Source organism: Crocodylus porosus, unplaced genomic scaffold (assembly GCF_001723895.1).
Source record: "Crocodylus porosus isolate Cpor-Errol unplaced genomic scaffold, CroPor_comp1, whole genome shotgun sequence".
In the NCBI taxonomy this organism is placed as follows: Eukaryota; Metazoa; Chordata; order Crocodylia; family Crocodylidae; genus Crocodylus; species Crocodylus porosus.
The window spans coordinates 46,718,771-46,744,723 of NW_017728949.1; the positions used below are offsets into that span (position 1 = coordinate 46,718,771).

Consider the following 25,953-nt stretch of genomic DNA (forward strand, 5'->3'; position numbering starts at 1 on the left):
CTGTGGATGCACGACAAGGTGCAGTTAGCCCTGCCAACCGTGACCTCGCATTGTTGGCCCATGTTCATCTTGGCCTTCAATAATGACTCCAAGATCCCTTTCTGCCTCCGTGCTCTCAAGAAGGGAGTTTCCCATTCTGTAAGTGTACTGCTGGTTTCTACTGCCTAGCACCCTGCACTTGTCAGTATTGAAACGCATCCTGTTTGTCAGCCCACTCCTGTAACCTATCCAGGTCTTGTTGCAGTCTTTCCCTCCCTGGTAGCGTGCTCACCTCACCCCAAATTTTGGCATCATCAGCGAATTTTAAAAGGTTGCAATTCACCCCGTTGTCCAAATCGCTGGTGAAGAAATTGAACAGCGCGGGCCCCAGGACCAAGGCCTGGGGGACTCCGCTGCCCACTTCCCCCCAGGTCAAATATGATACGGCCACCCTCTGAATACGACTCTTCCACCATCACCCTCTGAATACGACCCTTCAGCCAGTCTGACTGTGTAGGCATCAATGCCACAGTCACCTAGTTTTTTAATGAGGATGGGCTGGGAGACGGTGTCAGAGGCCTTGCTGAAGTCTGGAAAGACTACGTCCACGGCAACACCTGCATCCATTGCCTTTGTGACCTGATCATAAAAGGCAGTCATGTTGGTCTGATATGACCTGCCCCTAATGAGACCGTGCTGGTTGCCCTTGAGCATCATCCCTGAAGCCGTGGTTGAATGTGGTGTGATGTGTGGTTGAATGGCATGTTTAACCAGCATGGATATTATGGTTATTTTCCCAAACTAAGTCTTGTTATTCTGTTGGAAGAAACTTCTTCAGGCAGACACTTCTTCAAAACCTCTACTAACCAGAACTTTGGTGACCAACATGTCTGCACAGGAAATTAACATTCACCTACATGGGAGGGACTGAAGTCTCTTCAGGAGACTTATTTGTCCATAAGCATCACAGAGATTAGAACCCCCTATTTGGCCTGCACACCTATCCTTCCTCTCCTTGAAGGATAAACTATTCAAATACTGACTGACAATCATGTAACAGACAGACAAGATGGGTGAGAGAAAGATCCTGTTCATTGTATCATAAAACTATCTTTGGGAATGAATAGCAGCTCTGCATATCCCTGGATGGCAAGCCACCTTGATCAATCACTTTAGCAAGAAATTTTCCAGCAATCCTAAATAATGTGTCAAAGACTTGTTTCTACATAATATATTTTGCAAATGAGTAGGTGTATCATACCCAGTAACGTAGCCAGGAAATTTGGCATCTGAGGCAAGCCTGCAGCAGCTAGCCTGCTCTTGCCCTGCACACAGATCCGGAGGGGGGCACATACCCCCCCTCCCCATGCTTGCCTGGGGGTGCATGCAGTGGCAGGAGCTGCCCCCCACTCCCCATGTCCCCATGAATGAGCCTCTTGTGGCTCCGTCCCATGTGTTTCCCTGGCTGGGCAGGCTGCCCCAGTCCCAGCCCCTTTCCTTTTTCACCAGGAGGGCTCAATCTGCTCTCCCACACTCCTTCCTGCCCCACAACAGACTCACCATCTGGACGCTGCTCTCCAGGCTTCCGAGCTGGCCACATGCATGCTGCGACTGCATGCATGCATGTGACATTTTTATCAATGACATTATCGGCCACATCAGCCAAAATTGTAAAAAATATTTATAATAAAATATCAACTGCAACTTACCTGTTGGTGCCCTTTTGCTTCATCAGCCAGGGCAGTCACCATGCTCACCCCTCCCTTGATATGGTACTGATCAGGCCCAAAGGTAAGGCTGTTTAGAACATACCACAAATTTTAGATAGTCTGTTCCAAAAGCTGCCTGGATGACCAAGATGTGAAGATGGCTAGATGATGTAGTGTCAGACCTACATAAATTAATGGTGGGCTACTGGAGGATGAAGGAACACAACAGATGGAAATGGATGAAGATAGTGGAGGCAGCCAAGCCTCTAGGGCTTATAGTACTAAATTATTACTATTAGAGGGGACAGGCACCCTGTTGGATACATGACAGTAGGCATGCTCCTTTTCCTGGAATCCTCATAACTACGGTCATCAGGAAAATGACACAAGGTACAGGATCATGAACATCCTGCAACACATCTCATGTACTTCCAGTACTTAGATCTGATGGTACTTATCAACAAGACCCCTGATGAGTCTTCCTGGCATTGATTAGCAGTCAAAAAAAGGGTCAGACCAAAGCCTGATACTTTTACATCAGATACCCTGAATGCTGGCTGGCTGAAGAAAGCAGCTCAGCTGAGTTTCAGAATATTCTGATCCAAAGCAGAATAGCCTCAGCCAGAGACTTACAAAACTTACTGAGAATTTCAAAGCCAGCTTTCTATACCAACAGCACCAGTTTTGATGATACTGGACAATTTGCCAACTTGTCAGCAAATTGGGTTTTCCATCAATACAGTAAAAGTCCACCTGGTAACAATAGCTGCTTGTCACCTTCCTATCTCAGGTCATACTTTGGCTGTACACTGGCACAAATCTTGAAACACCTTGTGCATATTTTTCCCTTAATACAATAATTCCTCTCATTCCTCATTTTTTTTATGTAATACTATTACTGTTAAAGGGTCGTCACTTTGATCCCCCAGCAAACTGCACCCCATATCACCTGTTGATGAAGACTCCACTTTTGAAGGCCATTATATTAACTAGAAGTTTAGTGAAAATTAAAGCCCTTATGCCGTGATCCAGAATTTGTAGAAGTACAAGGTGGGCATGCCTACAGGTATAATTAATGCAAAGCAATGAACTCCAACACATCATATCATGCTAGTGTTTATTGCTCCTGGGCGCCACATTTACACATGCGCCTGGGACTGCAGCACATTGAGCTGGGTTGGAGCAGCCCCTCCTGGCAGAGGCTTGAGAGGGGTCAGCCTGCCAGCGCAGGGCTTCTCTGATCCAGCTCAGTGTGTTCCAGGGCAGTTGGCTGGAACACAAGGGTGCTTCAATGTGGGCTAGAGCCAGCACTATTTAATAAATAGCACTAGTTAGAATTTACAGGTACTAACCTACTGCAGAGTAATTAGTTTTCTTCATCCTAATAGCACTGCACATGTAGATGCTAAGATGTTTACTGCAGAGTGAATTAGGCAACTTCACAGTAAACATCTCGTATAGACACACCCAGTTGTTCTTAGACCTCACCCAAAGTTCCCACCTACTGTTATCTGAGATTTTTATATAAACCAGTCCATGCACATGACTGTTCTCTTTCTTACAATTGAATCTAGTCAAGGTGACGTTTCACAAACTCCTTATAATCACATTTTACCTAGACAGAATGAAATCATTCAGGAACACATCCAGGTTATTTGGTCTTTGTTGACTGGGGAGTAACATACATTGTTATGGAGGTTATTAAAATGGATTTTGACCTGCACAAGAATTTGATTCAGGCAGCTCTTAATCACAGATTTCATCATATTATGGTGTAGGCAGCCTTTACTGCCTTGCTGTTCCTATAAATGAACTACAACTATAGTAGCTCCATAGAATTCAATATGTACACTTACTACTCACTAATGTACAGGGTTCTAAACTGCACACCAGCTTTGGTTGGTTATAATAAAGCAAGAATTCTTCCACTTGATTGCAGGCAAATAGCTATTTGATTAATTACCAGAAATGGAGTCCATGTATTCAGTCATAAAAAGAAGAGTAACTTTATTTTACAGTTGTTACACTTAAGAAAGAGTGATTCCCCAGATTCCTGCCACTACAATTTTCTACTCCTCTGGGGGAATAGAAAAACAGTTTAATTGATATCAGGTGATACTGATATAACAGATATGTCTGCATACTTCTGTAGCAATTCAAGTATAGTTACATTTTGCTACAATAAAGTTATTGTTTATCACTTAATTTATTCTTTGTCTTCTGATTTGATCTACTGTTTTGCAGTTGTATAAAAATACTTAATTATATTCTCCATTCAGGTTTTTACTGGGATCTTCACAGCAGAAATGGTTCTCAAGATAATTGCCATGGATCCTTATTATTATTTCCAAGTAGGCTGGAATATTTTTGATGGCATCATTGTTACTCTTAGTTTGGTGGAACTTTTTTTAGCAAATGTGGATGGATTATCTGTTCTTCGATCATTCAGATTGGTAAATATAATAATAAACAATGTAAACTAAATATACAGGTATTAGTACACTGTGCCTGTAATTCAAAATGTGTGTATTCACAGAGTTCAGTTTCTTAGCCATTTTATTTCACATGTAATTTCTCTTAGATGGTGGATGATGCCTCTCAGTAGACATAGGTCATCCAAAAGTTATTTACATCATTATCACAAAATTACAGTGTAATTCATGTTAGCATGACTGCATAATGATCTTATTCTTTTGTGATTAATTCCAGCAAGCATGTGTTGGGCAAAGACGTATTAAGAAAGGTTAAAGAGAGAAATTACCATCTGTATTTATTTTCATGTTGTGTTGCTTATATCAAAATAATAGAACTTTTTAAAGACTCGGTTTCTTTGACAAGACTGGGTTTCTTTGTTGCTTCCCATGACAAAAATTAACAAAAGTTAGCATTAAGGAACATATGTGAAATCAATTTATTTTTAACCAGTGATAGTGAACAACTTGTTATGCCAAGGAAGAAGTATTTCATTTTCAAATAGCAGTTAAGTAGCTGAGACATAACTAACCAAGGGCTCCCTTTTCTCTTAAATTGTCATGATCTTCAGTATCTGGAAATAAAAATGTTTCATAAAATACTTTTCTTTCTTCTAGATTAGATGTTACAAAAGTCTCCAATTAAGTTGTCCATCCCCATCCCCCCCCAAAAATCTCAAATGTTTGTAATTTTTTTAAAAACTGGCTTTTAAGTCCAGATTTAGGGCCACAGAGATCCTTTCTAATCAATTTTTCTTATTTGGACTGTTTTAAGGAAACTGATTTTCAACAGAAGCCTAATAGTTTGATATGTCTTATTTCTTCTCCACTCCCTTCCCTACATATTTCTAAAGAGTCTGCATCATGATCAGTATTCAGTATTACAACATTAATTACATCAAGTTATAATACTCCAATAATGTGAAGATAGAGTAGTAGATAGATGACCTGACTTCAGGTACTGCAGAAGACTGAACAATGACAGTCTGTAGTATAATTTTTTCTGTTGCTGATCAGTAGAATGTTGCAAAATTCTGTGAGACTTAATTGTTGATGAGAATTAGAAATTGGAGGAGTATCAGTGGTGCTGTGGTATCAGTGATGCTATTGATTTAAAATTAATAGAAGCCAGAAAAAATTCAAGTCAGAACCTGCCTGCCTGCCTTCCTGCCTGCCTTCCTTCCTGTAATCAATTAATAGAATATAGTTCTACGAGTATTTCACCAGTTTTGTTGTAATTACTGATATGGTCTCTTTACTCTTGCTTTTCAGCTGCGAGTTTTCAAATTGGCAAAATCTTGGCCAACACTAAATATGCTCATAAAGATTATCGGTAACTCAGTAGGGGCTCTTGGAAATTTGACCTTGGTGCTGGCCATCATTGTCTTCATTTTTGCTGTGGTTGGCATGCAGCTGTTTGGTAAAAGCTACATGGAATGTGTCTGCAAGATCTCTAATGACTGTGAACTTCCACGCTGGCACATGCATGACTTTTTCCACTCTTTCTTGATTGTATTCCGAGTGCTGTGTGGAGAATGGATAGAAACCATGTGGGACTGTATGGAGGTTGCAGGCCAAGCATTGTGCCTTGTTGTTTTCATGATGGTCATGGTGATTGGAAACCTAGTGGTATGTAACCAGAACATTTCAAGAATTCATTTGGAGATAAGTGTAATAATAATAATAATAGCTTTTAAGGTTTTGGTTTATTTTGGAAAGATCTTTGTATATGATTCAACAGTCCTTATTTACATTGGGTCAGAAGTGTGCATTATCTATTGTTGCCTGTTCTGTTCTCTGTAGGTTCTTTTGCCATGTACTTTCCTAAGTATTTGAGTGCTTTTCAGTAATGTGTTAACAATGCAACTAATAATATCCATCTTGTATTTTTAATTTCATTTTCTGCTTGGGGACATTGGCATTTAGAATGAAATGAGTTTTTAAAATTATTTTTAGTTATATTCATGCATATGTTGATGAATGTTTGCTAAGAGAGGTACTGTCAAAACACAATTTTTGTACAAAACAGGAAGTAGTAGGTTTTCAATGAGAGTTCATTTCACAGTTTTTGGGCCAACTTCTGAGAAAGCTCTGTTTCATTGTAGTTCCAGTGGACCAGAGGAGCTAAGTGGCTTTGAACTATTTCTCCAACAGTTGAAGACAGAATATATTTTCTGAACTCCTTTCTTCTTACTTGTATATTAGTCCAACATGATGTTATCAGGTTCTGCCAGTAAATTTAAATGTACAGCTCCATTTTAAAATTTTCAAAAACACGTTCCATCCTGGTCAACATTAATAAAGCATATGATAAAACTATACAAGTAATTTTTTATTTTCATGGCTGACCTGAAAAAAGCAGGAAGAGAGACGAAAAAAAATCCTAGCTCTGTCTCTTCATTTTTAGGTACTCAACCTCTTTCTGGCCTTGCTGCTGAGCTCATTTAGCTCAGACAACCTTGCTGCTCCAGATGATGATAATGAAATGAACAACCTCCAGATTGCCGTGACAAGGATTCAGATGGGAATAGATTATGTGAAAAGAGAAGTGTATGAATGCATCCAAAAAACTCTTTTCAGAAAACAGAAAGATCCAGATGAAGTAAGATCCATTGATCAGCTAACGGATAGGAAAGATGGTTGTATTTCAAACCATACTGTAGCTGAAATAAAGAAAGACTTGCGATATCGCAAAAATGAAAATGGAACCACTAGTGTTGTGCTTGGCACTGATTACGCAGCATTCATAAACAATCCAAGCCTTACTGTTACAGTACCGATTGCTGTTGGAGAATCTGATTTTGACCAGTTAAATACAGAAGAGTTCAGCAGTGAGTCCGAGCTGGAGGAAGGCAAGGAGGTAGGAATTGAAAATATTTTTGGTTGTTCTGGGTTTTGATATCAATTTATGTTCTTTCAGAATATAGGATAAAAATATATTCTTGTGACCTGTAATTGAAGGCATTCATTGTTTCACAGAATTGGACTACTAGCAAGTAAATTACATATATGTCAAAGTGAACATTTGGAAATAGTGGAGCCAGTTAGAATTTCATAAAAGTGGTCTAAGCCTTTAGTGTTTGTGTGTTGAAATTAGTAATTTCTCCTGTCTTCTATACTAACACTTACGCAACCTAATATGTGTATTTCTCTTATTTTATATACATAAGAAATTGATCCTTTGTCCCAGCCATATTATTTTTTTAATATTTTGACACTTCCCCTGAAGTAAGGATGAAATTCAATTAACACATTTAAAATGAATTTGAGCAGCAAGCGGGGAAAAGCCTGGGACTGTGCAGGCCAGGGTGGGGGTTTAAACCCCTCCCTAATTAGAGGTCCTGCAGGGGCTTGGCTATGCCCCCCCTTCACCCCTCAGCTCAGCATTGTGGAAAAGAAGGCTTCTCTAGTGCTCCGCGACTTCTAGCTTGAGCCACTGTGGGCATGTGCCTGCATTTCTTCAGTCCAGAGGGAATGTCTGTGCAGTTTCAAGCCAGTTCAATCTAGGAGGGTTAGACTAATCTGCAAAGACTGAGTCAATTTTTGAATATTTGTCCCTAGCCATAGTATCTAATACTATTTTATAGAAAAAGAATAACAATAGTATTTTAATTTGAACATCAACAAAGCTTTAGAAAAGTAGAATGCTAAACCTAAAACATTTAAAACTTCTTACTGTCATCTGTAGAAGTTCTGAACTAACAAACATAAATCTGACCTGCTTTGGACCCGCTCAGATTGGACCTGCTTTGGAATTAATGCATTTTTGGATCAGGGATAAATTTAACCTACTGAAATTTCAGTTGAAATTATCTGTACTTTTTTTTAAAAAGTTACCAACATTTATTGTCATCGAATTGTCACGAAATCAGGCTTTACTTAAGACAAGTTAGAAGTCTTTATAGTTGTTTCTGTTATCTTGTAATAGGTGTACAGTCTTGGAATATTATTGTTTTCATTCAAATATTATTACTGCTCATTTAGAAAAAGATAATGTGTTCCATGCATTTTATCCAGCTTCCAAACAATGCACATCATCTTAAGCTCTCAGGCAACAGGCAAATGTGTATTTTGCAATTATTCGTCATGACATAAAGGATATAGACAGCTTTTAACCTTGCCATTACAAACTCATTTTTTAGGATACAAGGTTCCCACTTGACAAGCACCAAGTCACTACCTCCTTTAAAAGTTAACAGAAGATTTTTTAAAATATTCACAATAATTTTTAATATTTAATTGTACTGTATTTTGTGAATGCCTCTGATTTTTAACTGAACATATAAATTAACCAAATGTGTAATTTATTATTGATTTGACGAATGGATGCTTGTTAGTTTACTAATGCATTTGGATGGGGCATTATTAGGGGTTTTTTTAGAAGTACTGTCGGTGCTTCCAAGTATTATGATTTTTTTTCCTGATATTTCTATTTGAATTTTTTGACACCAAAGTGAAATGATGCATCCTGGGCAATGGAATAAGACATTTTACTATTACTTATTTTGTATTTCGGAATTGGAGTAATATATTCCATACCTGCTTACCTCTTACACTCAGGCTTGAACAAAAAGCCTATTCTGAAAGTGTTATAATCTGCTTTTCTTTTAATTTCAAATTGTGGAAATGGGCTCAGGTGATCACCCTGGCCAAAGAGAGATGGGAGATATTAATTAGCAGAGTAAAAATATCATATGCACTGTATTTTCAAAATCAGTAAATTTACTTTAGTTTTCTTTTTAATTGTCTAACTGAAAATAAATGACTTTTAGGTCATAAGAACATTCATAGATCCTAAAGTCCAGGGTTTTTTCCCCAGAACTGTTGCTGGGCACATGGCCCAGGCTGGCTGGCTCCAGTCCAGGACCAGCCAGAAAGAAGAGAGGTTTGCTCCCCACCTCTTTTTTTGTCCTCCAACATTCCTGTGTCTGGGATGGAGATGGTTGCACAGAAGGTAGTGTGGTAGCTCCTGCCATCTGTCTATACCTATATGCTAGAGAAGTCCTTGGGATGGCCTTTTCCTGGTTTCAATGTTTTGTATGACAATGTGAGCTAGAAAGTGGACTTCACACATTAGATCTCAAGGTTTTTATCTAGATATGAAATTTTCCTTTTCCTACCAGTGTTATATATGTTATATAGAATTCAATTTGTATTACTTGAAACATTTTACTATCTAATGCATAATTAAAATGATACATATAATGTAATGGAATTTGAATTTGTCCCATTATGTTTCACTGTTCTGTGTTCACTTCCTGCTTTGCTAGTAGACTAGGAATAATAATATAAAAAGATCTGGTCATTCAGAATGATAAATTTATAAAGTTGTTACAATCATTGTGTGGATGTAGGTGTTCCACTATGTTAAAATATTAGTCCCAAATCCAATATACATTTACAGCTTCAAATATTCTGCTAATCAAATCTCTTTTGATACATCTGTGGATATATATGTGTGGAAGTCTTTAATCAACTGTTATGTTTTGTAAATTTGTAACATAGCTAAAAAAATATTTTTAAAGATTTAGGACACCATATTTTTGCTGTTTCCAGGGGTGAAAAATAGAGGTATTGTATTTTGTACTTCATTTCCTACCATTTTTACTTCTCACAGGAGTAAAATCAAGCTGGATCAATCAAGAATGCAGCTCTGGTGCTTTTTAACCAGGCAGACCAACGTGTCAGCACTTTTATACAGGTTACCTAAACAAATCATACATATGTGATCACTTTTTAAATAAATATTGACTGGCCTGCATGCTAATCAGCTACAGTATATTCCTTCCCCATCCATTGCAGTACAACAGAAACATTCACAGCTGCTCTGTAAGCAGTCACGTGACTTACATCACAGCATGTTCAGGGGGCAACCCCAACATGATTCTGTCTCTCCTTGTTACATCATCCTGGTACTTCTTGTATAGCACTTCAGTGATATGAGTTGCATGTTATATAGATATTTTTAATTTGGATTATAAAGTGATAATTTTCAAGGTTAAAAGAAGCTATCAGAGGATCATTTTTTAAATTTACAGAGATGATCTCTTGACTTTTTAAATTCATTATTAAGTTAAACCAAACATCCAACTATCTTGTAACTAAAAGTGTTACTTTCATAATGAACTCAATTGTATGGATGCTAAAATGTGTTAGGTTGATCTTTTTTTAGAAACTGTTGACTATTCCTTTAGTTCATTTTAAGTTTTAAGGCTAGGTTACAGTTTTTTCCCTCAAATCTTGGCACTAAAGATCCCAACCCTGCAGATATCTCCCATCTGCTTAACAGTATGCATTTAGATAGTCCCACTGAATGTAATAGTACACAGAGTTGGGAATGTGGATGTTTGAAAAATCAGGAGCTGTTAACTCCATCATAACATCCATAATAACTTTGTTCTTCATTGATTAAATGTTCCTGTAAACTTAGTCCAGTACATTATTCAAATAGGCAAACATAAACATAATCCCAAACATAAAATTTTACATGGAGTATAAGGTGTAAATAAATATATAGAAATTCAGAGGTTGGCAACCTGTAGCCCACAGAGCCATTGGATCCAGCTGACAGACATGGGGCTCTAGCAGCAGGGAGTATTGGCAGCAGTCACTTTTCCATGCCACCGCAGGTAGAAGTGGCAGCTGTGGGCCCTCTCCCTGTGCCGCCACACGGAAAAGTGGCAGCAGAGGCTAGAACCTAGACCTAGCTACCTCTGGTCCAAACTGGGTTACTCCAGCCTACATCCTAAAAAGTCTGCTGACCACTGTCAGAATGGAAAAGCACTATTATCACAATGTAGAACTTAGAACAAAAAAGAAATACTTGAGATTCAGAGTTAAGATTACAAACAAACATATAGGAGTTAGAAAAATAGAAGGCATTAGGTCAAAAGATATAACACGCAGAAAATCTAGTGGAAATACTTAAAGGTTTTACCCAACTGTTATTCAAGTTTTATCCTCATTAATATTCATCAAAATGGTGGTAGAATGAAACTTGCTGTCAGTTGTTGGAAGCTGAAGTACTCCTTCTGCAAGTAACAAGTCTTGCTCATGTGGACTTTTGTACATCCTGCATCACTTACATTGGGTGTAGGAAGATTCGTGTGTCTTTTGAGTACTCTTAATGGCATTGGGGTTCTGACTATCATCTAAAGAATTGTCATGACAAAATAATGTCCTGCCTTTTCAAGAAGTTTTTACAGAGGCAGTGGAATAAGGTGGGGTAGAGTGTTTTATCCAACTTACCTTGAAGGGGATAAATTAAGATTTTGTGCAGGTCATAAATGTAAGGCAATACATGAAATGTTATAGGGTCTTTCTCTTGGCCTTAGGCTTTGGGATCCAGCCTATAATTAAGTAATAGTATTTCAGTTCATCAGTATGTAAACTTTTTTTTATTTACAATATATAAAGAAAAGATTACAGCCATGGATGAAAGTTTGATGTGGGAAGTTGGTCAGGGGAAGACAATAACTGAAACATTTTCTGAATGTTTCATATTTAGAACTATGTTCTCTTTTAATTTTTTTGTAAATTTACAAATTAAATGAGATACACATAGAGAAAAATATATATTATATTTATATATGTATTTATAAATAAAATATTTATTGTGTATACATTCAAAACTATAAATACAGGTAATGTTTCATCCCAGCAGTTGCTGGTAGGCACCTTAGAGATGATGATTTTGTTTGGTGTCCCATACAAGTACAATCAGAGTGAACAAAATGTAGATGTCTTGACATTTCTGGGCTTTGCCTTCACCTAGTTCTGGACTTGCAACTGGTTTTAGAGGTGGTTGGAGAACTGTACCACATTGTGCTTTTACTTAGAGCTATATTACAAAGAAAACTCTTATACAGTACTTTGTTAATATAACGTAACACAAGAAATATAAAATAATTTCTACAGTTATCTACTATATGTTAAAGTTAAATACGTATCATATGAACACTGATGCTGAGATATTTTTGTGACTGCTCATCTTTTACTGAGCTGAAACTTTAGATCCATAGTCCTCAGCCTTGAATTCAGCAGTGTCTACCAGAGTTGCTTAATGAACAGCTCAGTTTCAGTGACAAGAGGCTTTTTTTTGTTATAAGTTTTTGCTTATTGATATAATATGGTTATCCAAAGTATCGTGTTGTTTTTTATGAGGTTTTTTATGCTTTTCTTTTTAAAAATTTGATCCTTGCTTTTGACAGCTTGATTTGTTTTATAATCCAGTTCACATGTTTTGTTTAGCCTGTCGTTGCTGCAGCATTTTGCTATATAAATGTTATCCATGATGGAATGATGAAAGCAAAGTCTTAAGAAAATTGTGTAATGCAGGAAGCGAGCATTTTCTTCAGTTTCCATAGAGTCAGCAAAAATATTTTATTGGTACTGAGGACTGAATTTACTAGCAATATTTTTGAACTAATGCTTTTTGTGAAATTTAAAATTGGCATTTATCAACCTATTTATAATTTGGAGGCAATACTCCACATAGTCTGATTACAAAAATAGTAAATAAGGAAATAACTGATTCAATGATATTAACAAAATTATTTCTGTACTGTGTGGTACAGATTTTGTCCTCTCTTTAAATTAAAAAAGATTTATTGGAATAGTGTCTCTAACTCATCTGCTGAAAGCAGCAAGATACAGAAAGTATCTCTTAATGTTGCAAGTGTGTTTTAGATATGATTGCTAGTATCATTTTCACGCAATTGAGTCTGTTGTACAAATCTGCTTACATCATTCCTCCCCTACATTTAGCTTTGTATTAGTGAAGCCATTACTGATGTTGTACAGTACATGGTAATAACATTGTGACAGGTCAGAGAATGCAGTAATTAAAACTACTGTAATTTAATTTGGTACTCATACTTACTTAAAGTTAACTGTATAAAGCAATGCTGCTTTAAAATCTGAAGGATGAAGACTCTGATTGTACTGCATATGTTGTCATGCTGTGATTACAGGACAGCCAAATAAATTCATGTATATCTGAACATGAGTTTCATTTAGAACTACCATCATTGAGATCATTTAAACATTCTAAGAAAGTAAATATTTTATTACAAATGTGTTGACAGGACAGGTATGTGTACCAAAGTAAACGGTAGTTTCTGAATGCACAGTATGATACATATGTGCATTGTCAAAAGAGAATGCAAAACAATTGACATTGAAGTAGAGTTACCATGCTTTTTTCTTTTTCTGAAATTTCAGAAGTCTACCAGTATTTTTTATTAACTATAATATGTGTTTATGTGTCAATGATGATTGCAGTTTAAGAAAAGTTTTAAACAGAGATTTGTCAATTTATATTTTTCTACTCATACAAATCTTTCTGTGCAGCTTTCTGTTGGTCATAACAAGAAAATGGATATGCCATTCACAGCATAATTTGAATAATAGTTCAATACATCTATAAAGCAGTCATATACTATTATTGAACTTCATTTCAGTGTTTTTTAAGTAGTTCATCTTAGTGGCTAAGTTATGTCGGCATGCCCAAAATATAGTTTACACAGGAATATGATGCTGCTTTTACTATTTTTTTTCTCATTAAGATTATAGCTAAAGCAAATTGGCATAATATATTTATCTATATGATGGGCAAATCAATAGTAATTCTATTCCACTGATACATTTTCTGTCAGATATGTAAAACTAGTTAGCTACCTTGGGTATGGGTTGAAATGTTGAAGAAAAAGTATCTATGTAATTTTGTATTTTTCTTTCTACATTAACTTCTTTTAAAAATGGCAGCTGATTAAAAATTCATCTTTAAAAATATATATACTGGATTTATAATTTTACTGTGATGGCTGGCAATTTGAAATAGTCTTTCTTCAGGATTTGAAGTGTTCAGGTTGAAGAGTCTCATAATGAAAGTTGGAATCAGTTGTAGGATACTGAGGGAGTGCATCTGTACAGTCATAAATGTGCTGTGCATTAAGTACTAAATAACCAAGTACTAAATCAATGAGCAGTAACTGGTGCTAGTGCACATCAGTGCCAGCATGCGGGTTTTTACAGACACTAACTGTGCAGTAGCCTAATACTATTGTGCAGTAGTGTATTAGCATGGGTTTTGCCTGGCATGCTGCTGTGAAGTGTTATTAGGATACCGTGCAGTTAGCATTTCGTGTAGATGCACCCAGTAAGATGTATTGACTTAAAGTGGAATTGCACTATTTATTCCAAATGAGACACAATTGCAAATAAATGAAATACATATCAGGAAATCTATTTAATAAAAATCAGAATTTGAGTAACACTAACTCCTTACTAATTTTACTCCAAACATTTAAAAAACCCGTAAGTAAAATAACCCATTCTCACATATGCAAGCATGGAGATTCAGCATATACACACTTCAGGAGTGGTGAGTTAGCCGCTAATATTTGCTGTTTGTTATTCTCTGAACACAGTGTTGCATGCTTAATATTAATTGCAGTTCAAAATTAATATCTTGTTTAAATTGAGACCATTATTGTGGGATTTTATTTACAGAAGTTAAACATTTCAAGCTCCTCTGAAGGAAGTACAATTGATCTTGTTCCTGCTGGAGAAGAAAAAGCAGATGTTGAACCAGAACAAACATCAGAACCAAAAGCCTGTCTTACAGAAGGTATGAAAAAAATATTTGGTGTTTCAGTTCACATTAGTACTGACCACTATGCACATGGGCAGTACTTAAAATATGTTGGGTTTCAAGGGGTCATAGACACCTCTCCCAAAAGGAGAGCACTTTGAGAAGGGGTGCTTGCTGGTGCAATAAAAGGTTCTGATCTTGCCCAAATGTACAGGCCTATTTTATTTTACACACTGAAAATGCCCATTGTTACTCTTCAACATGTATGAAGTTGGCATATGCACATTATCTTTCAAGGATTAGAAGCTTAAGTCTTAATATTATTTAACAAGAGACCCTGTCCTTCAAACCATTACTCACATGTGTAGTTCCTGATTTAATTGAATTAGTCTTATAAATAAATCCAGTAAAATCAATCTCTAAGAAAGCATTCTTTCAAAGGAGTTTTCCTGCACGTATCAATGTCCTTTATTTGAGTCCCGCTGATTTCTGAGGGTCTCTGTATACTTTTGAGGCATAATGAAATTGCAAAGTACATTAAATTATAATAAAAAATGTATATTATTCCAAAAATTTACCCTCCTTGTACTTTCGGCTTCCCATTTTTATTGCTATATTTTCATTCTTTTATTTCTGACTCCAAAATATTTTTAGCAGCCCAGGCACATATTTTCATTTGTTAGGTAGAAATGAAGTTTATGAAAAGTCCTGGCCCATCAACTCGGTCCATTATGAATATTTGAAAAAAAAATGCAAGGAATATATATATATAAAAAAAATTGCTTAATCATTTATGACATTTCCTTTGCAACTCTCAAAATTATGTATATTTTATAAAAACCTAGTTTAACAGGACATTAAGTTGCCTAAAATATTGTAGTTTGGGTGATGAAAAAAAAATTTAAACTTTATTTGACTAAATTTTGGAAATCTGAGCATTCCATAACTTTGAGATGCCAAACAAGGTTTTAGACATTTTATTTGTGTATGTCCTGATTTTACACTGTGCTTAGTAGCATGCAAAACATGATCAACAAGACACAATTCATACATCCCAGCCACAGTTTTCTAGAATTTTCAAAAGTACCTCTGATGAATATTTTTCATTGCTTCATTTTGGGCAGTTTTTGTACTTTGTCTTCTGTACAAAATTCAAATAAATTTTCGTATCAAGAACTTAAATATTTTAAAGCTCAATTTTAAAGCCACTGTTAGCTCAGATGAGCTCTTTTGTCAGTCAGCCCACTCACAAGAAACAAAAGAATTATGGAATATGGTTCATGTTTTGCAACACTTTTTTAAAGTTCTTCATGAAATATGAAAACCATTCAATCTTTCTGTAATTTCACTTTCTTTTATAAACATTTCCATATTATTTAAAAGCAATGCATGATTGTGCATTTCTGTCAGGGATGCAACCTAACAGTTATTCTTTAAGGTGCCACCTACCCTGCCTTATGACTAACTTAAAATTGGAAAGTATATCCTCTAGGTCACTCCAGTAAAAGGTGTACAGTATGGTATTTTTATCAGAGCTGATGAAATGTACTATAGCCTTTGTGTAACGTATCACCATGGAGACACTCCCAAGAGAACAAGGATGATACCTCTGAGTCTTATTAAATGTGTTCAGATTCTTTGTTATGTTTATGTTTGATAAATCTTTTCAAAGGAATGAGAGTGCTCTTAGTCAGGTAAATGCGGAGGCTCTTGGGTGATTCTAGAGACTGAAAGTCGTTCCTGTAAATCCTTGAGGCCCCATAATGAGATCAGGAACTCTCCTAGGTTGGAGTAACTCTATTTGGGGTTTTCTGCATCTCAAAAAAAAAAAAAGTACACTTGTCTTCTAATTGGATTATATATTTCAGTGGGTGATATTTTCCCCTCATTTTACTCATTTGGGAAATTAATATGCTTTCTTAAACCTTTCTTTGAAAAAAAAATAGTAAGAAATATATAAATCTATCACCCTGTGGATAATTATAATTGTGAGTAGTGTTATATAATGTTTCACATATATAATTGTAAATTGTGTTATCTTATATATCACATATTATATATGTAAGAATTATAATTGTAGATTGAATTATACTATAGTCATTAAATCCTGTGCATTACCCTTTCCTTTACTTTGGTATTGTAAACTTTCAATTTTTATTATTTATTGTTTATCTGTTATCTATAACGTAAATGCTGATGTCATGCTTATTATTTAAAGCATTCAGAGCAAAGACTCTGTCCTTAAGAGCTTGCATTCTAAAAGACAAGTACAAATAAGGTGAGGCACACTGGATGCTGACAGAAGGGATATTTGTCATGTGATCAGCTTCTTGAAAGCACTCTACAGTCATGGCCTAACAGAAGTGCACAGTTTCAGTTTCAGAAAAGTGCCCAATTGCCTCATTTAATGAGGGTTTAGATGAAGGTGCTCCAAAGTGGAGCACCTTCATTAACTTCTGTTTGTCCCTGCACACAAGCGTGTGACAAAGATGCCTACTTGTGGCTGGTCACCATACTGGCTGCCCCTCCATCTAGGGGAGTCTGCACAGTCTCACCTGCTGCAACTTGTTGGGATATAAATGATGTAATAAGCACCCTTTTTTAATGTCCTGATAGCAAGGGGTTTACACATGGCTCTGACCTGCCCTTGCCATGCCCCATGCCTTACAGATGGCATCCAAATTATAGTTGCTCCAGCCAGAAGCAGGTCCAAACTCTGCCCCTTGCTGGGCCTCTCACAAGGCCTCATTCACTCTGCCCCCTCTCACAGAGCCTCTTTCACACTGCCCTTCACTGGGCCACTCTCAACCCACCCTGCTCCTTTGAGTGGCCTTTGGGTCATCAGGCTTACCTACTTAAACTCTGGATGATCCCTCCACAGCCCTTTGGGTGCCTCGTGCAGCCTACTCTATGGGTAATGGTCTGTATGCCTAACACTAGGCTGACTTTAACCACAAGCCCCTCTCCGGGCACTTGGCTTTTACTACCCTACTCATTCCTGCCTCTCTTCATGGAGCCGTTCTCTACACCCTCACTAGGGCCAACTCTGTGCCCACTTCCTGGGGCTTGGGGTCTTATACCCCCAGGGTCCCAGGTGCTTCTCCTTAAGCGTACCTGGCCCCCTGCCTGTTCTATGAGCCACTGAGTAGTGGGAGCTGGCATTATAAGGTGCCTCTATCTGCCTTTCACTGGGAAGGCAACTGGCCTGGCATTTCTGGGGAGCTACCCTACCACAGGCAGCCCCAACAAGCCATCCTTCCCTAGCAGGGTGCAGTTTCAAGCCATACCCAGGACCAGAAGCTTCCTACCTATGCATAGCTCCTACCTTTACTTTCAAGGTGTTCCTGAGCAGCCACTCTGCTGGATGTTGTTGTGCCAGCTACCAGCAGCAGACAGCTGTCTTAGCCCTGAGTGCCAGAGCTAAAATGGAGTCTGTACAGTTGTCTCCTCTAATCACATGGTCCTCCTCGGGTCATGTGACCTCATCATCAGAGCTGGCCTGCACCTGCTAGCTGCCCTGCTGCCACTCAAAGCCCTTAAAGTGATAGGCACCAAAGGTGCTCTGTCACAAAGCAGACCTGGGCTGATGCAGCTCAGCCCCACTCCCAGTGCTATGTGCAGGATGGGATAGGGGATGGAGGAGAAGAAGGAGCTCCGGTCTGGGGTTTGCCCAGCCTCCACTGGTAGGCAGGGCAGGTAGATGGGAGCCCCCCTCCAGCGCAGGCTGGGCAAACCCCAGACCAGAGCTCTCTTCCTGCCCCCTCCCCCTCCCATTGTGCAGACAGCACCAAAGCTGTGGAAGGTCAGGCTAGGGGACAGAGGCAATAGATATGCAGCCTCTCTTTACTGGATCAGCTCCCAAGTGGAGCTTGATTTCCTCCTCCCCCCAATCCCTGACCAAACACCAAACATCTGTTGTGTCAGAGGGGAGTCACTGTAACTCATGGCACTTTCTGTGAAGCACCATAAGCTAAAGTGAATAGTTGCACATGTGTCAATGCCACTTACTTATGTCTCAGCTAGTTTAACTCTGGAGCTTTTTCTCTCTCTTAATTTGGGTAGTTTTGCATTAGAGAAAATTACCTAACCTAAGGCTAATGGTGGTTAATATCTGTGTGGGCCTCATGAAGGAAGCAGATCTTTAGAATGAGAAGAATGTGAGGTCCTTGTAAAGTGGGATTAGTATTCTATGTTTAGGGGTCACATGGAAAAAGATTCAAGGGTTGAAAGGGGAGAAGTTACGGGCAAAGCTGTTGCTTTTAGTGGTGAGCAGGCAGTGAGAGGAAATGCTAAGAAATAAACCCAAAGTTGTATGCTATAGGAAAGATGTAAAGAACTTTAAAGATGAGAACAAAGTGTTGGTACTTAAGATCACAGGAGTCAGCAGACGTATATTGAAAGGGCAGACATGTTTTTAGCAGCTGTATTCTGAATAAATTGAAGGAATAGAGGGGCATTTACATGTGTGTTCTGGGAGTGGGGGGCAGGGGATGCTGCAATTAAAGCGGCTTTCTGAGAGTCACTCTAATTAAAGTGCCTAGAGCGTCTCCTGTATCAGTATCCCCAGGCTGAAAGTGGCAGTGGAGGTGCTTTAACTAAAGCTCATTAAACAAGCTTGTTAAAGCACCCCCACCACCATTTTTAAGCCTAGGGACACTGGAATCTGCTGGAGCATGGTAATTACCACACTCCAGCAAACTCGGTTAATTGAGTCTGCTCCAACTTGCTATAATTACAGTACGTCAGAGCAGCCTAGCTGCTCGTGTGTAGGCATCCAAAAAGTCCAGAAAGAGGGAGACATCAGATCCTCCCAATACAAAAACTCTGTCATCCTCTTGCCCCAGTACTCTCCTCTCACCCAGATCCTCCTAGTACTGGAATCCACTTGCCTTCTTCCCCTCCATAGCAAGAAAGCATATACATATAATTTAAATGCTTACATTGTGCTTGTTGTTCAAAGCAGTCTCTGCCTGGAATAGCTTATATTCTAAAAGACAAGTGTAGCATGATGGGCCTCAAGAAACTATTCATAGCATTCTCTATGGCTATGGCAGGAAAAACGATGTGATGAAGACTTACAAAGCACACACTTTTCTGCAGTGCCATTGTTTGTTAGGAAGATGCTATTGGGTTGGTTCCCACATATTTCTATAGGTTATACAGCTTCTGCTATATTACATTAGAGGGAGGAACAGATTTCCATCTGTATTTGTTATTCTATTATGGTATTAAAGACTTTACTTAAGCTTTCCCCTTTACTTCAGAATGAAAAATATATTTCTGGATCATTTTGTTTTGATTAGCAGCTTCTTTTCTCATTCAACTCACTTTAGTATGTTTGTAATGTTAAAAAATACTGGGGCCTTTTTTCCCCTAAATGGGATTTAGACACACTTTATTCTCTTCTCTCCTTGGCTCTCCTTCCCTTTTGTTCTTTCACAAGATCTGCCTTGCAAAACCCCAGCCCTGGCCCACTTCCAGCAGCTACTTCTGCTGCTGCTGCTGCCTCATCATGGATCATTTCTAGCAAAAATCCCATTACTTTCTGTCCTACTCATTATCTCCTTGTATCCTATTATCATCTTAGCTAAGGTCTCCACTTCTGTAATTTAATATACTCCTAGGTTTGCAACTGCATCTGCCTTTTCAGCTTCCCCAACTAATTTCTCAAACTGCTCATTTATCAGTCTACACAGGGCACCGCTGACTTATTTGAAGATAATTTACAAAATATGATATGTCCAGCCCCCATCTCTCTTCACTTTCACATGGCTTCCCTTCTTCCTAAAGAAAGCAGCTACCTATGAAGAGTATCAGTGGTAGAAATAGTTAAGAGTTGGAGTTGGAAGATAAGCAGGTCTGGAGGATCACAGATATTAGAATAGCAGGGGTATGGTATTGTGAGAAAAGGGCTTTAGGGAGAAATTGAGATCCAAGGGCTTGAGGACATGCAAGCATTATTGGTTATGAGTGTGAAGCTTTTAAAAGAGAAAGATAATATGGTTGTTTTGTATGGAGTGTTGATACTGAAGGAGAAGGAGATAAACGTGTGGCTTAGAAAGTGCACATGATCCCTGGATTTGTTCCATAGATATTCAGTGAAGCAGGTACAAGATGAGAGTTAGCGTAGGAGGTAGGTGCCAATGAAATACAGAGATGAAGGAGCAAAGAAGTCAAGAGTTGGAGAGTCAGTGAAGCTCAGGGTTGTGACCAGAGAATCAATGGAGTTGATAAAGGAGGCTACACAGAAATGAAAAATGATGTTTAATAGGATTTCATGGAGGGCGTGGTAAGAGAACGAGGCAAAATTGCATTGTGGAAATTTGACAGTAAGACAGAGTAATTGGTCAGTGAGATATTAATAAACTATACACAAAAAACTAGTATTTAAAACACATTTTACAGTACTATTTGTTGCTTTCATTTCTGACTCAGAATTTTTCAGAAGGACTTTTATTCCATCAAAACTTTATCAAAGCCATAGATAGTGCTCCATTGCAGGAAGCACAAAGTAGGTTGGCCCATTCCACTGAAATTGTCTTAGTATTTAAAATGACTCAAACTTCATTTATATTCAATTAAATTAAAGGTCTCGCTTTAAACTATTTTTTTATGAGAGAGGAATTTTAGGTGTGGGCATTCTTAAATGAATTTAAATGTGACCGGTAGATTTCCTTTTTATGCAGCTGAGATTTTTCCTTTTTTATGCAGTTCAGATTTATGATTTACCATATTAATTTGAATCCAAGACAAGTCCCACCCCTCCCCACATTTAACTTGGGGGGGAAAAAGACCTTCTTGTCTTAGATTTGAATATGAGGCGGTAGGGAGGAAGGCGCCTGAGGCTTCTGCTCCAGTTCTGGTTTTGGCTCTGGTCCAGCTCCAGACCTAACCCTGACTGAGGATCAGGGCTAGTGCCTTAGTTGATGCCTACCCTCCCCTATCCCCAGCCTTTGGAGTTTGGGCTGGAGCTACCACTACTGCACCTGCTACTAAGCTGGGGCTAGGGTTGAGGCAAGCATGTTCTTCATGCCATGGGTGTGAACAGGGCTGGAGCCATGCCAGAGCTGGCACAAGGGTAAGTGACTGGAAGAGGCAGGTATGAGGAAGACAGGAAGCAGAGAGGGATGGAGGGCAGGCAGCAGAGTGGGTCAAGTGTTGCGAGGAACAGGCAACAGGGGACAAGATGTGGGGATGCAAGGGGCAAGCTACCCACTGCTTGTACCCCTGCCTCCTCTGCCATCTGCTCCCTTACCTTTTGCCCCTCTGTCACTGTTTTTCCTGATGAAGAAGGTGGGAGGGGGCAAAGTGACCCCTGAATAAATGGATTCTATACATAGAAAATTATAACAAATTTATAATATTTTCATGTATGGAATCTGATTATTAGGGGGTCTTTTTAAATTCAGGGTCATCTTGGATTGAGGATAATATGATAGTTGTGTGTGTATCTAATCAAATTATTGTAGTGTGAATTTTCTGATATCTCTTCTCCCAATATTGGATACTATTTTTAAAGCCCCTTCCTTCCCACTCCTGAAGTAACATAATTAACTGGAATTCTCTGGTTTCATCGCTCCTTCCTTCCTCCTTCTCTCCTTCTAAGTGCAACCTGCATGCTTGGCAACAAGAACTTATTTGTAATTTTTGAAGCCTGCCTCAAGTTTTTTAAAAATGGTTGAGTCTTGTAATATCATATCTGGTCAATGTTTAAATAGTCCTTGTCTCTCAGCGTAAGTGAGAAGTGTTTGTTTGGACTAAAAGGAATAATGCAAAACATTGAATCAAAAACAGACCTCCAGTTTTCACAGTCACATCTATGAATATAAAGTTCAACCCCTTTCTACTGTATTTGACCAATTTAGGAATCCAGAATATTTTTTTATTTGATTCTAGATGATTTTTCAATCTTCAGTAAAATGGTTGTTACAACTGTGTCAGCTCATGACAAAGGTGAAGGGGTTTTATGTCAGTCAACAGTGTCTTAGACCTGTTCCTTCTAATGGTTTAAAAATGAGCAAAAACTCTCCAGCACTTAAGTGTTCTGGTTCACAAAAGAAAAAAATGTGTGTGGAGGGAAGGTATAAGAGGCCGGTATACCAAAATGTGATTTATTATTGTTGTCTCTGAAGTAAAATAAGTAAAAAAAAAAAAAATTTTAAATGAAATAAAGTAGCAGAGACCAGTTCAAGAGCACAGGGAAGCTGACACGAATGAAGATGATTTACAAATGCTAAGAGAAGAAAGGGAAACATTTTCCAAACAGTGGGTGGATCAGGCAGATAAATAAAGGAACGAAATTCATAGCACAGCTTCCCTGTATGAAAATGTGAGTAAGAGTGTAAACTTCCATAAAGTTGATGGGCTTTTTGCAGGGGGGGAGGAGGGTTGGACTTTCTGGTGGATCAGACTCTTAGTTTCTACCTTTTGATAGCAAAAAACTTTTTTCTTTTTTGTGTAAATTTGTGTGCACGGGGGGGGGCGTTGGCATTGTTTGTATTTTTAATGGTGTAAATGAAACTTAGTTCAGTTAAATCATTTTCTCCAGTCCCCTTCTTGAAGTAAAGACTGGATAGTAAAACTTAGAATCAAAATTAACGATTCCCAGAATCCCAGCATAGCCAGTAGAGAGGCATCTTAGTGTAATACTTGTTAATTTTAATGGCTGAAGAATTAATGAAACACTGGTTTACTGTTTCAGAATACACAAAATTTTATCCCATACTGATTTGTCCTAATTTATTGTCCTTATTCTTAGGCTGTGTACAACGGTTCAAGTGCTGCCAAATCAACATGGAAAGTGGGAAGGCAAAAGTGTGGTGGAACTTTCGAAGAACCTGTTACAGGATAGTAGAACACAGCTGGTTTGAAAGCTTTATTGTTTTCATGATTCTTCTCAGCAGTGGTGCTCTGGTAAGTGAAATGGGTAAGATGCATATTCCTTCTGAGGAGGACAGTATATTCCATTTTCTTAGTTCATATAATTTGAAGTGTTTCTTTAATAAAATAAAAGTTTCACATTTTTGGAATGTTGGTCTGGGGTGAGCACTGTATGCAGTGCTTGGAACCGGTCCAAAGCACACGCTACCTGTGCACGGGATCCAGCATGCGAGGCCAGTCTCTGGGCCTGATTCAGTTTGTGGACCAATCCCAGGCCTGCAAGGCCTGAAGAGTTTGATATCCTTGCTGTAAAAGAAGCAGCATCAACAGTCAAGGATATTTTGCCAAACTAGTACGAGGCGGGTGAAATAAAAAGTTTGACTGAGATTTGGAGGGGGTAAAAGTATAAGAAATAGCTGAGAAGAATAGGACTGGTAAGATCCAGAATGTCTGTTTCCATTTATGAGAGGTTGTCTTTTGACTGGAATGAAAGAGTGACAGGCAACACACTTAATTGATGATTAAGTTAGCAAGACTGCAACAGGAAAAACAATTTTATGGCCAATGCTTGCAGACTTAAAAAGAAATCTCTCAACAGTGGAAAGACCCTAAAGTCTGCATCACTATGAACTTCCAGACACTCTACTACAGACTTTTACTCCCAGCTTTTCTCCTAGGACAGCGGTTCCTAAGCTCTGACAGATTGTGCACCACCAATTTAAAACAATACACATTAAGTACCACCAGCAGATTTTTCAGTTCAACCTTAAGTATCACCAGCACATTTTGTCATATAAAATAATTATAATAAATCTGTTAACATGTACCACTGACAGGTTGTCTGCATACCACTCGTGGTACATGTACCACAGATTGGGAACCAGTGTCCAAGGACATGACTCATGAAAATTTGAAATTCATGTTGCTAATGCAGCATCTCAAGATTTCATGAGCGCTCATGTAAGGTTAAGTAACAGGACATGGTTTAAATGAGAAGGAGTATTAATTTTCTGCTTGCCAGTTAATTAAATCCTGTATTGAGCTGCTGGATTCATGTAGAAAGATGCTTGTTATATAACAAGGTCTATTTGTATAAGTGGTAGTTTTTAATGATAAGGGTAAATGTTATTCACATTTTAGCAGTGATCTTCCTCTGTGCATTCCTAGGACAAATTACTGAGACAGAGTTGTTCTAATTTCTTTTAACAGGTAGTACTTGAGTTTTCACTATCAATCAAACATTCTACATTTATTTTTCACACATCTACATGCCGCAGCTGGTGAGCACAATTCTCCAAACACATTTTTTAAAAGATAGTTTAGGTTTGTGCCAAAGCCTTGCAAGGGCCTCTACATTTTTTAGTTTGACACTCTAAGCCTACTTGTTTTGAAAAAGGGACATATAGAAACAGGTATCTGCTAATATTTCTTATAACTATAAATTGTTTGAGCTGACATCTGAAAATTAGAGATATTTGAATTGGCATTGGGCCAACATATCATGTTCCATCATGCCACATACACTAGTTATCTAAGTTTTGACCTCTCAATATTGACATCCAGACATTGTGTTGTTAAACTGAGATTTGGCCTGTCGGAGTGACAAAACTTTTTTTTTTTCTTCTGGATGACAGTTGACCAAGCTTCTTATTGGCCATAGATTACTCCCAACATTGTTCTACAAAACTTTACGTTTCCACAATTTACTTGTAATCTACGCGATACTAAACACCAACTTCAGAAAAGAAACAGAATAGAAGAGTAAAGTTTTTACCCTTTTCTTTTCTTCTGGAGTCAGACAGTCTACCTTATAACTTGCAAAAGCTTATAAAAACGTAACTGGATATGTTTATTGTTCACAGGCTTTTGAAGATATATATATTGAACAGCACAAGACTATTAAGACTATATTGGAATATGCTGACAAAGTCTTCACTTACATCTTCATTCTAGAAATGGTGCTAAAATGGGTGGCCTATGGCTTTCAAATGTATTTCACTAATGCCTGGTGCTGGCTGGACTTCCTAATCGTTGATGTATGTATCTTCTAAGTAACTGACTTCTTTATTTATAGTAAGGAATCCTATATAACTCATGTTAGTTATAAGTATGATGAGGAAAGTGCCTTTCATTAAAAATGATTTAAAAATCACTAATATTTCATAGATTTCATAGATGTTAGGACTGGAAGGAACCTCGGAAGATCATCGAGTCCAGCCCCCTGCCCCAGGAGCAGGAAGTCAGCTGGGGTCATAGGATCCCAGCAAGAAAAACATCCAGGTTTTCAAAGTAGGTGCTTGAACCACCTCTGCTGGCAGGC

The 25,953-nt window shown here is 38.1% G+C and overlaps 1 protein-coding gene across 4 annotated transcripts in view; it reads left to right on the forward strand.

Moving 5' to 3' along the window:
- The window catches only part of LOC109322530 (sodium channel protein type 2 subunit alpha-like), a 123,050-nt gene that overhangs the window by 56,195 nt on the left and 40,902 nt on the right, over positions 1–25,953 (forward strand). For all 4 annotated transcript variants that reach the window (XM_019553586.1, XM_019553588.1, XM_019553584.1 and 1 more), the window contains exons 14-19: positions 3,968–4,141; positions 5,432–5,788; positions 6,567–7,019; positions 14,672–14,789; positions 23,512–23,666; positions 25,496–25,669. In XM_019553586.1, the coding sequence (XP_019409131.1) occupies positions 3,968–4,141; positions 5,432–5,788; positions 6,567–7,019; positions 14,672–14,789; positions 23,512–23,666; positions 25,496–25,669 (1,431 nt within the window). The remainder of the gene's footprint in view (positions 1–3,967; positions 4,142–5,431; positions 5,789–6,566; positions 7,020–14,671; positions 14,790–23,511; positions 23,667–25,495; positions 25,670–25,953) is intronic.